The 15903-nt window shown below is 39.6% G+C and overlaps 1 protein-coding gene across 1 annotated transcript; it reads right to left on the minus strand.

Annotated features, from left to right (window-relative positions):
* Positions 1-4154: 4154 nt before the first annotated feature.
* On the minus strand, positions 4155-8699 carry LOC130997287 (uncharacterized). The gene is made up of 6 exons (XM_057922553.1): positions 8217-8699; positions 6957-7445; positions 5986-6207; positions 5828-5900; positions 5089-5199; positions 4155-4708 (listed from the first exon to the last, which is right to left on the minus strand). The coding sequence occupies exons 1-6, from the start codon at positions 8331-8333 to the stop codon at positions 4341-4343; spliced, it is 1380 nt and encodes a 459-aa protein (XP_057778536.1). The 5' UTR covers positions 8334-8699; the 3' UTR covers positions 4155-4340.
* Between the last annotated feature and the right edge of the window lie 7204 nt (positions 8700-15903).

Here is a 15903-nt window from a genome sequence, read left to right on the forward strand (position 1 = left end):
TTGCCCCCTTCTCATTCTTGTTCCGAAAAATCCGGAATTTCACTTTCTTCTTCTTGGGGGTATTGGTTTTCAAAGAGCCCCCATCATGCTCCAAAAACAAACACTTCTCAAAAGTCAGAACTTCTTTTGGTTTTGGAGTTTTTTTCTTGGCTTCATACTTGGGCAGCTCATTCTTCCCAACCTCTTCATCCTCCGGATTTGCTAGAAAACTGTCAGCCAAATTAATCACTTCATTCTGGGGAACTTCCTTTGGTGGAGGTTTCTTGAAAATCACAGTTTCCCCATAGGCTCCCAATGTCATCTTTTCATCATTGACGCGGAAAGTCAGATCTTCCTCTTGCACGTCTATCAATGCACGGCCCGTAGCTAGAAACGGCCGCCCCAAGATCAATGGAGTATTCTTGTCCTCCGGCATGTCCAAGACTACGAAATCTGCAGGAAAAATAAACTGCTCCACCTGTACTAGAACATCCTCCACAATTCCCTTGGGATATGTGATGGAACGATCTGCCATCTGCAATGCAATAGAGGTAGGCTTGATATCTCCAATCTCCAATCGTTGGAAAATAGATAGAGGCATTAAATTGATGCTAGCCCCTAAATCACATAAAGCACGGGAGAAATTCTGTCCTCCAATCACACAAGCGATGGTAAAGCTACCGGGATCTTTCTGCTTCAACGGCAGTTTTTGCTGTAGTACCGCGCTGCACTCCTCTGATAAATTGATCGTCTCATATTTCTCCAACTTTTTCTTGTTGGAGACGGCATCCTTGAGGAACTTAGCATACCCTGGCATATCTCTCAGCGCATCAAGTAAAGGAATGTTGATGTGAAGCTTTGAAAACATCTCCATGAACTTGGCTAACTTCTGGTCCATCTTCGGCTTTGCCAGGCTATTCGGGAAGGGTGCTACAGGCTTGTACTCTGGCCTGGGAAACGTAGGAGTAGGAATAGGCTTCTTAACAGTAGAGGTATTCGACGATGCCTTAGAAGTAGGCGGCGAATCGCACACAATCGTTTCCAGGCCATCATCCTCCATAATCTCTACATTTTTCTCCTTTCCATTCTTGCCGTCCCGCTGCTCTGTACGATCCCGCTGTTCTGCAGAGGAATGGTGATTCCTCTGCTCTGTACGATCCCGCTGTTCTGCAGAGGAATGGTGATTCCTCTGCTCTGAATGATTCCGCTGCTCTTCATCCTCAATTGAATTATCAACCACCCGGATGGAATGACATTGCTGATTTTGCTGAGGTTGTTGATATTGGCTCTTCGGATTGAACTGAGTGTTGCTCGGGAATTGGCTCGACTTGTGCTGCGCAGCTTCTTGGTTGGCAATCTGACCAATTTGAGTCTCCAACATCTGCACTTGCTTGGATAGTCCTGAGAAATTATTTTCTATGTTAGAAATTTTATTTCCCACATTTGTCTCCATACTAGTCATCTTCATGAGCATCTGCTTCATCATGTCCTCCATTGAATCTTTCTTTGGCTCATTGATGACTCCCCCACTAGAAACAGAAAATCCCGGTGGAAGTTGCAAAGCATTGTTGGGATTGCTATAGGCTAGATTGGGGTGTGGGCGCCCTCCTGGCTGATACTGCTGCTGGAACGGCTGCCCTCTGTTGTACATTCCTGGTTGTACCTTCTGAAAGTTTCCATAGTTTTGGCCATTGACAAAATTTACGTCTTCTATGCATATGGGATCTCTCACAGCTTGCTCCTGATTTCCAATGGTCAACGCATTAATCTTAGTGGTCAGCTCTGCCAGTTGTGTAACCATCACTGCCATAGGATCAGAGCTAGAAGCAGCTGCTACACTTTTCAATTGTACTCTTTCTACTGGCCATTGATAGCTTGTAGCAGCCATACTCTCTATGATGTTCCAAGCCTCTGAACTGCCTTTCTGAAGCAGAGAACCTCCTGCAGCTGTGTCCAAATGCATTCTTGTACGCTCTCCACAAGCATTGTAGAACATGATAATGAGCGTGCCTTCATCAAATCCGTGGCTCGGACACTTTCTCAACTTCTCTTGATACCTCTCCCATATATCTGCCAGCTTTTCTCCCTCAAACTGCTGGAACTGCACAATGTCCATCTTTAATTTCAGGGTCAGGCCAGGAGGATGGAACTTGCGTAGGAAAGCTTGAGCCACATCTTCCCACGTAGTAGTTGCACTCAAATTCAATGTATGATACCACGACTTCGCTTTATCCCGCAGTGAGAAAGGGAAAAGACGAAGACAGATAATATCATCAGATACTCCATTCATCTTTACAGTGCTGCAAAGCTCCAGAAATTGCGCCAGATGCGCATTAGGATCCTCTATAGCGTGTCCTCCATACTGGTTCTGTTGGACCATCGTGATCAAACCAGTCTTCAGCTCAAAATTATTGGCATTAATACGGGGAGGTTCCTGATACTCATACCGAGGAACGAACATCTCTGCAATTGGAGGCTGATTCTGAGCTTCTTTAGCAGCTTGAGCGTCCAACAACTGTTGCAGCTGCTCCTGTAGAGCACGAATCTGTTCATCAGTAGCCATCGTATGTAGTGCCTAAAAAAACGAGAATTAGAAAAATAAAAATAAAAAGAAACAGTAAACGCCTGAAGTACTACTAAGTCCTATCGGAAATATTAAAGTAACTTCTAATCAATCACTCTCGCTAGAGCAGCAATGATCGTAGATTAGTAAATTATCTATCTCCGTTAGGTCTCAAGAAAATCTACTAACTCCCAATAGCTCCTAAGAATAGCTCCCTATGATCCACCTATCTCCGCTAGGTCTCAAGGTTAAAATCATATCATACATTCCTGAATCCGCTAAACAGTTATCTCCGCTAGGTTTCAAACCGAATAGCTAAACATGCAAACTATTGATCAGATAATTCACAAGAAATTAAGCACCAGGAATTATGAATCATAAACTGGAAGGCACAAAGGTATTAACAAATAAATCACATAAATTCAATCAACTATTTACAAACCCTAGAATCAGCTAAAGGAAACTAGCCAGACATGCTTAAATAAAACATAAACATAATTAAATAGAATGCAATTGTAAAACTGAATTATATAAAAACCGAATGAAAAACGATTGTAGCGCTTGAATCTTCAATCTTGATCCAAGCCTTGAAAACTAGAAAACAATAAAAATCTAAAGCTAAAAACTAAAGTATGAATGCTAGGGTTCGGGGGGTTGGTGCTCTCCTCGAATAGGTCAAAAGAGAACCTATTTATAGATTTCAGATTTCCTTCGGATCACCATGGAAGTTGCCATGCAAAGTGGAATTCTAAAGGTAATAGAATCGTGTGAAATAAGGCAACTCTCCAGCTGGATGCGCGCTCCGGAAAATACTCCCACTTTTGCCAACTTCGCAGCTCTCGCCAGAGGAATGGATGATTTCCATGTTATCGTCAGAGGAATGGTATCGCCAGCGGAATGGGTCGCCAGCGAAGTGTCTTCCGCTCTGACGCTTTTCTGCAGAGGAATGGGTGATTCCTCTGCTCTGGCATTCTCGATTCCGCTGTAATGGACTGATGATTTCTCTGACCTGGGCGACTTCCCTGTTCGGAGGGAAAACGACTCCTCTGACAGCGGGGAAGGGAATCCTCTGGCCTCGACTCCTCTGCCGATTTGATTTCTCTGCTCTGACTAGCGCTCCGGAATGGCGACTCCTCTGGCGCCTTATGAGTCCTCTGGCGTTTCCGCGCTCGCTTCGATTCCTCTGGCGTTCGCGGATTTCGCTGCACTGAACTTTGATTTCTCTGACTCCAGAGGAATGGTGATTTCTCTGCTCTGGAAATGTCGGTTCCTCTGCTCTGGAAACCAAAACACCTGGAGAACGCCAAATTCTTCCAAATTCATTCAAAATTGTATTCTTCCATCTCGAAAGCCTAAATCTCCTGCAAAGCATAAAATACACCATAAACGCACCAATTTCCAGAAGATTATCTTAAAACATGCACAAACAAACCCTTAAAAATAGAGTAAATTAAGCATAAATCAGTAACCCCATCGAGTAAGCCACTGTGAATGCTCATAAGAACATTCAAGACAAATGCATGTTTTAGGTATATAGCTTGCCAATTTTAAAACGTAAACAAAATTCAAGAATTGTTATTTGGGACGAGCGAAGCAAGCTTAAACTTCCAGCTACTATGAATCAACGTCCCATCACGCAAATAAATTAAGCCAAGTGATATACACAGTGTTAAGACTGTTTCTGTGTCAAGTCAAATTACATTCTCAATTAGGATTCCTAAACTACATCCTAGAACACCTTTCACGTCTTTGTTGCAAATGATGCAGTAAGGTTGCAAGGAGCAACCTGAGTCATACATCAATCGTCGGAACTGTAATCACTGGATTCTTGCAAGAGAGGCACAGCAGCACAACAGAATGAATCCTTGTCTTTGAGAAGAAGACAGCTCCCATCGGAATTCCATTTCAAGTCAAGGACAGAGAATTGAAGAAACGGTACGTTGATGCAATAAGCACCTGAAGGCGTCCACATGTATAAATTAGAACTTCCAGTGCATATAACTAGACGAGGACATGTGGGATCCCAAGCTGCAGCTCGTACAGGATCTTTTTGTATCAAGATGGCTGCAAGTTCTAGACGTTGCACGTCCCATACCCAGACGACTGTCGGCATGCTGTCGTTGCGGGTACACATAAATTGGCTGTCACTGCTCCATGACATGAGGCCTGTAATGGAATATCATCAATCTCAGCATGTAAATTGAAATGTTTTAGAATGTTCATGGCAATAGCAAAGCAATTTAGTTTAAATTATCCTTCTATAGTATGGCCAATTAGGATAATAAATCAAACTGATGCTGCTACTCTATGAGTACAGGTATGAACGTGCTGAACATGTCACATCAAACAGATAAAGCATTTGCTTTTGGTGGGATATAAAGCTCCAAGAAAGAAAAACACAAGTTTAGATCTTATCAATCAGGACAAAAGGATGAACTCAATCAGATGCCGACAAAACTTGCAATTATTAAGCTATCAAGGAAATCATAACACATGCTAAAAGAAATTATAACAATATATAATAAGTGACATATGTTCAGCCTCACCAATCCCTTGTTTGGGGTTTGGTTTATCCGCAGGAGGCTTCTGTGTAGGAAGGGTAACTGGCACCTCCAAAACATCATATCTAACTTGAATGCATGTCTCAACAGCATTATCTGCAAATGAAATCATTTGGGGTTACCAGGGAGCTCCACATAAAAAGAAAGCACTGAGCTTAAAGGAATCTTAAATAAGCCGTACTTGGAAATTTTCATTATGGTATTTATAAAGAACTTACTGGAGAAGTGTAGACTTTAGATATCTGGAGCAGTTGAATAAGATAAAAGATCATTCAACTAAATTAATATTCAATCAGTTATAGAGGGAAATAACGCATCACGCATGTGACCATTTTTATGAGTTGAGAACTTGTGCTCAAAGCCTCTAACCTCTATAGTAACTAGTTTATTACACAAACTTGCAAAATAACTGTAATTGCTTTATTTTAAAAACTTATTTTTGTTTAATACTTAAAAGTTATGGTACTTACTACAGGTTCATCAAATACAAATAAAAAGGTCATGACTAAAAAAAAATTTAAAAGAAAAAAACACAACTACGCTACACTTCCCAACCCAGGATAACCAAGCTGGAAGCACCACTGACTTGTTAACAAAACTTTAGACATTGCAAAACTTTATCCTCATATTATACACTAGTTTAAAAGTTTTAAGCAGCTGCATTTGCATCATTGAGCAAATAAAGGCAGAAACATATCAACGATCAATGATGATGAGAGCTCACCTGCATTTCTTTGAATAAATTCATCACTCAGTGACAATTCTGACATGTCAAGTAGCAAGGGCTCATCTACCTCCTGGATAATGGAAAGGATTGGAAACTATAAAAGGAGTAAACAAGGAAAGCACAATCATACGGTAAAAAGTTACAATTTCTCCAACCTTGAAAACAGCAGCAGCACAAGGACCACGGACATTAGATAGATGTGTAAATTCTGCAAACACTTTCCATGTCAAGTGATTTAAAACCCGTATCATTTGGTCATAGCTCCCCACAGCTAAGAATTGACTACAGGGTGACCAAGAAATACTTTTTACTCCTAAACCACTTTCATATGCTTGATACTTAGCCAGACACCGGCCATCAGGAGAATATATCAGAACCTAGAAAATAATATAATATGAAAGAATTCTGTTAGTAAATAAGGCACGATGATAGAAGAATAAGTTCTTAAACAGAATTAAAGTTATGCATGCTAATTCATTGATGTTATCAATTATTAGTGATGCACATCATTTCACAATATAAAGATCATCGGCCATTAAATTTGGAAACTGGCCAAGTAGTTACACATATATATCATGCCAAAAGTAGAAGGCAACCAAAAAAGAAAGAATCCTTTTGAATTATATGTTTCTATTGTTCATAGTAAAAGTGGTCATTCAGAGGCACAGCAACAGGTTTATAACTTTTTTGCAGAAGTAATGAAATAAAAGGATACAGCCATGTGTAGAATGGATACCATGATACATGATTATTTCTTCTCTTTTAACAAAATCAAAGTCTATTCACATTTTTGGCATACCCGCTGGAAATAAACTGCCATTACTTTCATTTTCCAATTCTAAAACAAACGACAGGTATTAAGGATAATTACTCTACATCTACTGTTCAAAGATACTTAGGAACTATGTTTTGGGAATGCACACATGTGAGAGTGGTGTCCCCTGGGAAACGATAGAAGTGTATCAATCATGTGAATGGGTGGAAAAAGGGAAAGCAAATTAGTATACATACCGTAGGGTTGCAGAATAAAGCTCATTATATTGGATGACTGATAGTTACAAGTCACAGCACACAGAATTAACATATATCAGCTAAAGGCGATTCAAACAGTCGCAATATTGAGTACCTTGTATTCAAGAATGGAATCCCATATGACTATCGCGCTATCATCAGGTGACCACTGAATATCAACCAAATCCAATGTGTCTACAGCAAAAACGCCCATAATCTCCCATGCATGACAAGAAAGAAGATTAACATAGTCTTTACAATCACGCCTAGTGCATATTGCTGCAAACTTGCCATCTTTAGTAAATGACACTCCCTTAGAACCATGCTTTGGCCATTGCAAATGTATGCATGCAGTGTTCAGCAATGACCATACAGTTAACCGCAGCTGAAACTCAGAAGTTGTTAGTATGTGGCGACTATCAGGGCTCCACCTTGCATAGGAGATACCAGCATGACCCTCATCAATTTTGCATGTCCATTCCGGCTGCGCCAAAGACCATGCTTGTAGCATAGGCCTCTTATATAGACCACAGAGTATGTACTCAGAATCGAGGGCCCATTCTATGTATGTTATTTTGTCCAAGCATGAGAACAATTGTACCACCTATAACACAACTTAGACACAATCAACACAAGATAAATCCAAAAACTCAAAGAACCAAAATATACCTAAATGCATGTAGCACTTTCATTAGCCATTAAAGCAGGCATGCTTGACATCTGGCACTGATAACACTGAATATAACTACCTTTGTATTGTATTGGTTCATTAAACTGAAAGAATACCTAAGATGCACTTTTTCCTACTGCACAATGCACATAGTTATAAAATTATTACATTTATTTATGGCCACATTTGGTGCAAAACATTAAATATTTGACTATCCAATTTCAAGCAATGATATATAATCTCCCTGGTATTATCCCCCAAAAGCTATACCATCAATGCAAAGACTGAATGAAACCTATCACAACAATTGTTTGCTCATTGCTCCAGCTGAATGAATTCATCGACCATTTCCGAAATTCTTCAAGTCTTAAAGATAACAAGCAATTTTATCCTACTCATTAACCAGAGCTAGTTTTGCAAGAAATACTACTGGAGCATATAAATCATGTTGCAAATTTTCAGTGACCCAAACTAGTCCTCTCCATATACATCAAACACATTTATAATCTTCAACGTACTCTTTCCTAGGTATATAACTCGACCAAATATTCTTTGTTAGTGAGGATTTCAGAATTCAATTTTCATGTTCAAATTCTATGAATTTTCAAATCACACAATAAATGACATCCCAACTCTTCAAAATTGCAATAATCAAAATTAAATCCAAGAAATTCAGACTGGAAAAAAAAATCAAAATGTAGGTACCTTGAGTGTGTGAACATCGCGGATGACTAAGCGATAATCCACCGCGACAGCTAGAAATCTAGCGTCAGGCGAAAAAGCGCAGGGACCCGTCTGTTTAAACGTTTCGGTGAACTCCATTGTACAACCCAGAATATATATATTTAATGAAAGAAAAAAAGGGTTCAGCTAATCTGCATTGTAGAGCATCGTAAATTGAGGGAGCGAATGGATCTGTATATTGGTTTGCGAGATCTGTGGAGTGTGGAAGGGTAGAATTGAAAGGGGAGGTGAAATAGTTTGGAGAGATTCAAATTTGAGAAAGTGCAGTCAACAAATTGCAGGAGAAACTCCGTTGATGCTTTCTGACACGGTCGAAATGTTCCCAACAAGAGTGAACTCGAGCAGCTGCAAAACCCACAGTTTTGGAAATATTTAATCGACTCAAAGTATTTAAATTTGTGCTCGTCTGTCGACTATTTCAGCTCCAAAAACTAATATTCCCCCGCTCACAAAATATTTGTCATATGGTTGATAAGTTAATAAAATATGAATAATATTATTAATAATGTAAGGGTGTGTTCACTGTGATGGATGAGAAAATGAGGGATAATAAAAATTTATATCTTTAGTATCTCATTTCTTATCCCACATTTTACACAAAAGATAAATTCACTATTTTTTCTTCCTTATTTTCATTTCAAAGAGGATAATTATATCACACAAAAATAGAGGGATAATATTATCCCTCCTTGAAGTGGAAATAAGGAAGAAAAAATGGTAAACTTCACTTTTGTGTAAAATGTGAGATTAGAAAAGAGACATTTAAAAGCATAAATTTTTGTTATCCTTCCATTTAGAGGGATAAAAAACAAACACGCCCTAAGTGTTTTATTTTAAATGTAGGTGAAAATGTGTGAGCCCTATTATTATAAATAGAAGTGTTAAATTTATTTGTAGAAGAACCAAAAAGAAAAATATGACAATTTTTTGATGGACAAGGGGAATACTCTTTTACTTAAATTTAAATTCAACTTTGACGTCTAAATACATAAACTTTTAATTTATTTTAAGTTTTTGAATTGTATACGAACTTTTTTTAGAATAATTACATATGAGTTTTGATACAATGATGCATAAATTTTTAATTTATTACGTCCTCCGTTTTACAAAAATATGAACAATTTGTCATTTTTTAGTGTCTCATAAAAATATGAATATTTTTATTTTTGTACATTATCCCCTTAATTTTTATCTCTCATTTTCATACTTATTCACAAAAAAACCATCATGGTGCACCACTAATTTGACTCAATTAACTTATTACTCTCATAACATTTTATAAAGTGTGACTCATTAGTCATTTTCCATTCACAATAACTCTCAACTAACATTTCTTAAAACTCGTGTCACTCTCAATTGTTCATATTTTTGTGAAGCGGAGAGAGTATATTTTTTATAGCGATGAAACACTCCGACCACTTTTTAATTCTGACCTGAATATTTTAATTGATCAATAACATTAATTTTGTTGATATGATGTACAAATTCAAATTAAAACAATGCAAAAGAAAGGTAAATTTACGTACCATTATCTTCGAACATCGATAGAATTAATCCTCGGTCCACTATATTAATTGATTAATCGTGAATTTGTTGCACATTCACTGCAATGAGTAATTGCGATGAGTTTGAAAGGGCTTTAATCTTCTAGCCCTAATTGCAACCGCACAAGCCAAAGGGCTTATTTAATACTCACCCATAATAGGCTCGTTTTTCTTTTTGGAACGTCCCAATAGAATAGATTTGTTTCTATTTTGAGTAAAAAAATGTACTTAATTAGTGTGAACCACACTACTTTCCTCCTAAAAAGTAAGTTTATTAATTTTTGTGCCCAAAAAAATGAGCCTATTAAAATGAGACGCATGGAGTAACAAAACAGTCTTGAAAGTGTCAAAACAACGACATTTTATTTGATCAGAAACGATGTAGTATTATTCGTTGAACGATAAATCCATGTAAATAAATTTCAGTCTTTGCATCAACTTTTAGATTTCAAAATTTTACTTTCGTAATAGAACTATAAGAAATCGAAAATTTATTTATTATCATACTAAAATTAAAGCTTATGTGTAATTTAAAAATTAACTAAAAATTTGTGTCTTTATTAGCCAATATCCCAATTTAAATTTAAGAATTCGGTTTTATTGATTGATTTAAATGGACTAGGTATTTCGATCCGTATAAGGAAGTGTCGTCTCTGGCTCAGGTATGGGTTCGGATATATTATCTCCCTGTGGAGTTATGGACTCCGGTGATTATTGCTGGTATAGGTCGTGTGCTTGGTCATCCTATGCGAATTGATAATGCCTCAGCAACTGGTCATGTGGGACACTTTGCGCGGGTTTTGGTGGAACTTGACATGGCTTTGCCTATTCTCAACTCGATGTACATTGATGACGGCGATAGATCGTTCTACATTGAGTTGGGTTTTGAATCTATGCCCCTTTTTTGCTCGCGTTGTAAACTTACAGGTCATTCAACGGATAAATGCCGGAGAGCTGATAGGGCCACGAGCAAGCAAAAGATCACTGAGCCTCCTGCTGTGGTTGTGAAGAATCTTGATAAGGGAGAGGGTCCTGACTCCTGCATGGCAGCCCAAAGTTGATATTCTTAAACCTCTATCAGGTCTTGATCTTCTAGACGCGGCTACAGTACCTTTTAAGAAAAATGATCTCCCTCTGGCGGGGGATGCTAACCGATATCAAGCGCTAGATGAGGATGAGGAAGAGGAAGTGGAGGAGACTATCATTGCGAACTCCAATTATGAAGCAGAGCCTTTACATGAGGAAGAAAATGATGGGTCGCCTCACACGGACAAGGCTAGTGATAAGGAGGGCTCGAATGTAGAGGGAACTTTGGAGTTGGATTCTGGAACGAATAGTGGAGCTGTGGTAGAGCAACAACTGGTAGTTGGGGCAGAAGATTCAGCGAGCCAGCGGGTTAATTCGCCGATTAAGGAAGTTGATTTTGATAATAAATCCATTTCTTCTACGGATGACATGGCGAGTCGTATTATTAGGTTAGAGGAGCAAGTTAATCAGGGGATACAGTTGCTCTCGGAGAAGAAGCGCGGACGTGGTCGTCCAAAGGGCTCGGTAAAGGAACGAGAGCCTATACATGCAATTCCGGAAGGTTGTATTAAAAGTCGTCTCAGGAATGCGGAAGAAATGGGTAACAAGCCGAGGGAGTTTGTGGTTGACGTCACCAATAGGCCTAGTATGATTGCAATGAATAATGTCGTCCATAGGCGTTGGTCGGATGATTTGGATAATGATCCTGACTTTCCTTTTTGAGGTGTTCTCCTTCGCTTTTTAGTTTTGTGCCCTTAGTCTGCATCTTGTGCTTTCAAGGGATGTTTTTTCTTTTTCACTTTATAATAAACCTCAATTTAATATTAGGGTGAAAATTGTTTTATCTTACTAGATGATAAACCATGGATATCTTAAAGTCCAATATAATTTAAAACTTGTATGCCCGTTTGTGCGTTACACGACGAACATCGAAATTAAACGACATATTTAAATAAATAAATATAAATATTAAATAGAATAAAAATGTAGGCAAATGCAATATGTGTTTTAAAAATAAAATAAAATAATCCATATCTATTACTCCCTCCGTCCCAATATTCAAGTCCCGTATTCCTTTTTGGGGCGTCCCATGTAACAAGTCCCCTTTCCTTTTTGGGTAAATTTTAAGGGAACTAATTTCTAATTAATCATGAATTCATTTTAATCCCCCATCTACCTCACACACTATTCGTCTCTCTCTCTCTCTCTCTACCACCTCCCCCCTTCCCCCCCTCTCTCTCTCTCCTCTGTGAATCTCGTCTCCGGCGCCTCCACCGCGCCTCCCTCCTCCGCCGTCGGCAACACTCACGGCTATTCGTCGGCCTCGTCGCCCTCTCCATCTCAACACCCAATTTCATCCCCACCCTCTACTCTCTCTCTCTCTCTAGCCGAGGGGAAGCGACGAAGGTGAAGCTCCTGCTGCCTCGCCGGAAATCGAGCACAGCAGAGCGATTCGCGGAGAGAGGAACGGCGTTGCGGACGTCGGAAATCGAAGCTTGAGGGGCAGATTTAGGGATCTAGGGTTTCACCGAGATCTAAGCCCTTCCCCCTCTGTAAATCGAAATCTAAGCCCTAAATCCGTCGAGAACTATCGCGCCACCGCCTCCAACAACTTCACCTTCCATCCGCCTTCTTCCACCGCCTCGCACCTCCGGCGCCTCGCGCCTTCGCCACCATCCTCACGCCTCCGCCACCATCCTCCTGCGCCGCCTCCACCTTCCTCCTGCTCCGCCTCCAACGCCTCCGCCGCCTCGCGCCTCCGTTGGCTCCAACGCCGCATCGCCACCATCTTCTTGCAGAGAGGAAATTGAAAGATTTCCATTTTTGTTGTTTTAATTTCAGTTATTTTTGTTGTTTTAATTTCAGAAATTGAAAGGTTTCCATTTTTTTGATTTCTCTGTGGTGGTGTTTTGATTTCCGTTCACTGTTCTGGCGGCTACGGTGGTCCGGTGGTGTGGTTCAGAAATTGTGGTGGTGCGGTGGTGCACAGGCGGTGGCGTGGCAGTGCACAGGCGGTGGTGCGGCAGTGTTAATAAGCATGAGACCCTTAATTAAAGCAACATTAACTTTTTCAAATATACCATTTAACTCTTAATTTTAGTCTCCTAAATACCCGTGCCCAAAAGAAAGGGGACTTGATTAACGGGACGGAGGGAGTACTCAAATAAAAATTCGAATTTGTAATACCCCGGATTTTCGATCCTAGGATTCATAATATCTTATTGATATTATTAAGATATGATAGGTCCCTAATTCCCAGTTAATGATAATAATTATCCTCGCGATAATTTCAAGAGTCTTGATGCTTAGATTTTCTCTTAAGAAAGTCGAGAGAAATAAAATAAATTGAGATAATTATTTTATTTCTTTCGTGTGATATGGATTTAAATCAATATGTATATATGTATATTTTGCATTCCAAAGTATGAAAATAAAGTGCATATTCTTTTCTATGCGGATTCGTTTTCAAAAACGGGTTTGGGCGATTACGGGCCAATATAGAGGGTCGAGGGTGGGCCGATTTTTAGAGGGACTTGGGCCTATTTTAAGGCCCTATTTTAAAGCCCAAATGCAACCCGATTCAGCCCCAAAACCCACTTAATGTATCAGCCACCTTTTTAAAATTCAATGAAGACAAAGGTAATCATTTCATGCATTGGAAACTGCCAAGAAGCATGGGAAGTGTAAGAGCCACACAACCAATGCACCCATGCATTGCTGGTAGCCATCCTACCCTCCCCTAGGCCCCATTTTCGTCCCCCTCTCTCCCCACTTGAGCCATTTGACTGATACAACTTCTTACACACTATTTAGTCTCATCTAGAAGAGTAAAAGTCTCACGCCCCCTACATTCCCCCCCCCCCCTCAATTTCGCCCCCCTCATCTGTCCCACTCCCACAACTTTTCTCCCAACATTCTCACACTCCTTAGCAGACATTGAAGCCCCAAGTGAAGTAGGAAAGCAAGGGAGAACGTTGGAAACCTAGGGCGTAAAGTGAAAGTGAAGATTTTGCTTAGAGGGTGAGTCTTTCTTTGAATCTTTCAAACTAAAAATGCTTGAAAGTCATAGATTTTTTTCATATATGTGTTTTATGTTATGTAGGGATATGTATGGTAGTTTTGGATGATGATTTTGGTGATGTTTTATGGTTGGAAAACCATGCATGAGGTAAAACTATGAATTTGCCGTATGCACACTGCTCCAACAATGTTTTGCAAGGCGATTCCAGCCATCCAAATGGTGCTGAAATATTTTCAAAATATTTTTGTATGCACTTTCATGTGTCTTCTATATGATGGTAAAATTTTAACATTTTTCGAGCTCTTATGAATTATCTGGGATATTTCAAACTTCGTTGATTGTCTGGAATCCAATTTTGGTAGACAACCTTTGGAAATACATAAGTCAAGTTTCAATCGATGAAAACCTAAACCTGAATTTGTTACTCTAGACTCCCGTAGCTTTCTTTTGGCACTGGACTCACCATTTTTGGATGACGGAAACACCCGGTATAAATTCTTGAAGCCTAATGCTTATTCTGTGAAACCTCCAATAGGTTTTACTAACCTACGACTTTGAGGTGGCAAAGGCCAATCTAAAATTTTGAGTCCCGAGCCTATTTTTGTACTGAATGTTCATTGAAATGTTGGGAACGTATGTGTTAAATTCAAATATTTTGGTGAAGTCTAAAGTTATTTTTCTGATTTATGTTTTGAGTGACATTTACCAGAAAATAAATATGAAACAAAGAGTCCGTTCGGAATGCTCAATCCACTACCTCTTCTAGACCGCGTATGGGAAAACATAAACATGGATTTTATAACGGGCTTACCTCATTTAGGGTGATTGGATTGCATGCTGGTTATCGTAGATAGGTTCTCCAAATATTGTCATTTTGTAGGGCTCAAACACCCTTTTACAACAAAGACAGTTGCTGACGTGTTCGCCCGAGAAGTGGTGCACCTTCATGGTGTGCCTTGATCTATTGTTCGGATTGTGACCCGCTGTTCTTAAGCTCTTTTTGGCGCGAGTTGTTTAAAACAGCGGGCATCACACTCCATATGAGCTCTGCTTACCATTTAGAGACGGATGTACAAACTAAGGTCATGAATCGTTGTTTGGAGATTTATTTACATTGTTTTGCATAAAAAAAGCCTAAGAGATGTGGAAAGTGGCTTGCTTGGGCCGAGTTCTGTTTCAATACCAGCGTTTAGTCGAGCACGAAAATTACCTTGTTTGAGGTAGTTTATGGGGCCACGACCACCGTTAATGCATTTCTTGCTGAGCGAGCTGTGCGTGCAGGCTTTGGCGTACTCCCTTCGTGAATGTGATGTATTGGCTCACTTGAGAGAGCATTTGACTAGAGCTCAGCAGCGTATAGTCCGCGAGGTGAACAAATACTGGAGGTCATTGGAGTTTACTGTTAGAGATAAGATATATCTTCGGTTTATGCCGGTAGATTCAAAGATACACCCAGTGTTTCATGTGTCCTTGCTCAGCCGGCAGTCGGGTTTTTTTTTCAGGTTTCCCTATTTTTTCGGAGCAATTGCACGAGGCCGAACTGCCTTTTATTCCCACAACTATCTTACAACGTCGGTCTATGGAAAAGAATGGCAAGATGGTAGAGAAGTGCTCATTCAATGGCACAAACTGGGGAATGAAGATAGTTCGTGGGTCCACATGGCTGATTTTCAATGTCAATTCTCTAAAGTCCGCCTTGAGGATAAGGCCGCTTCGCCGGAACGGGTAATTGATAGAGTGGCGTTGAGTGGTGCTTGGAAGGTTTACACTCGACGACAAAAGAATGCAGCAACATTACATAATTAGGCGCATAGATTATCTTTTAGTGTTATGTTGTTTCTGAGTATTTTTTCTAGATTTATTTTGTATGGACCTTGTAAAGCCTTATGCTTGCACGAGCCTTAGTAGGATATTTACAAGGTTTTTCTACATGGTTAGGGTATGTTTTTCTGGAAGTAAAAAAATTGTGCAATAACGTGAGTTGAAGATTTTTCTCTGTAGCTCATTTCGAGGAGAGTGTTCTTATTCAATTAATCTCAATTATTAGTTCTCGTCA

Source organism: Salvia miltiorrhiza, chromosome 8 (assembly GCF_028751815.1).
Source record: "Salvia miltiorrhiza cultivar Shanhuang (shh) chromosome 8, IMPLAD_Smil_shh, whole genome shotgun sequence".
Taxonomy (NCBI): Eukaryota; Viridiplantae; Streptophyta; class Magnoliopsida; order Lamiales; family Lamiaceae; genus Salvia; species Salvia miltiorrhiza.

Bases quoted from the DNA above. Each gene is read 5' to 3' on its own strand.
- LOC130997287 (XM_057922553.1), bottom strand. From the start codon at position 8,333: ATGGAGTTCACCGAAACGTTTAAACAGACGGGTCCCTGCGCTTTTTCG. The intron at 7,446-8,216 runs GTACCTACATTT...GTTGTGTTATAG, and splicing joins GCGATGTTCACACACTCAAG to GTGGTACAATTGTTCTCATG. The intron at 4,709-5,088 runs GTGAGGCTGAAC...ATTCCATTACAG, and splicing joins AAACCCCAAACAAGGGATTG to GCCTCATGTCATGGAGCAGT.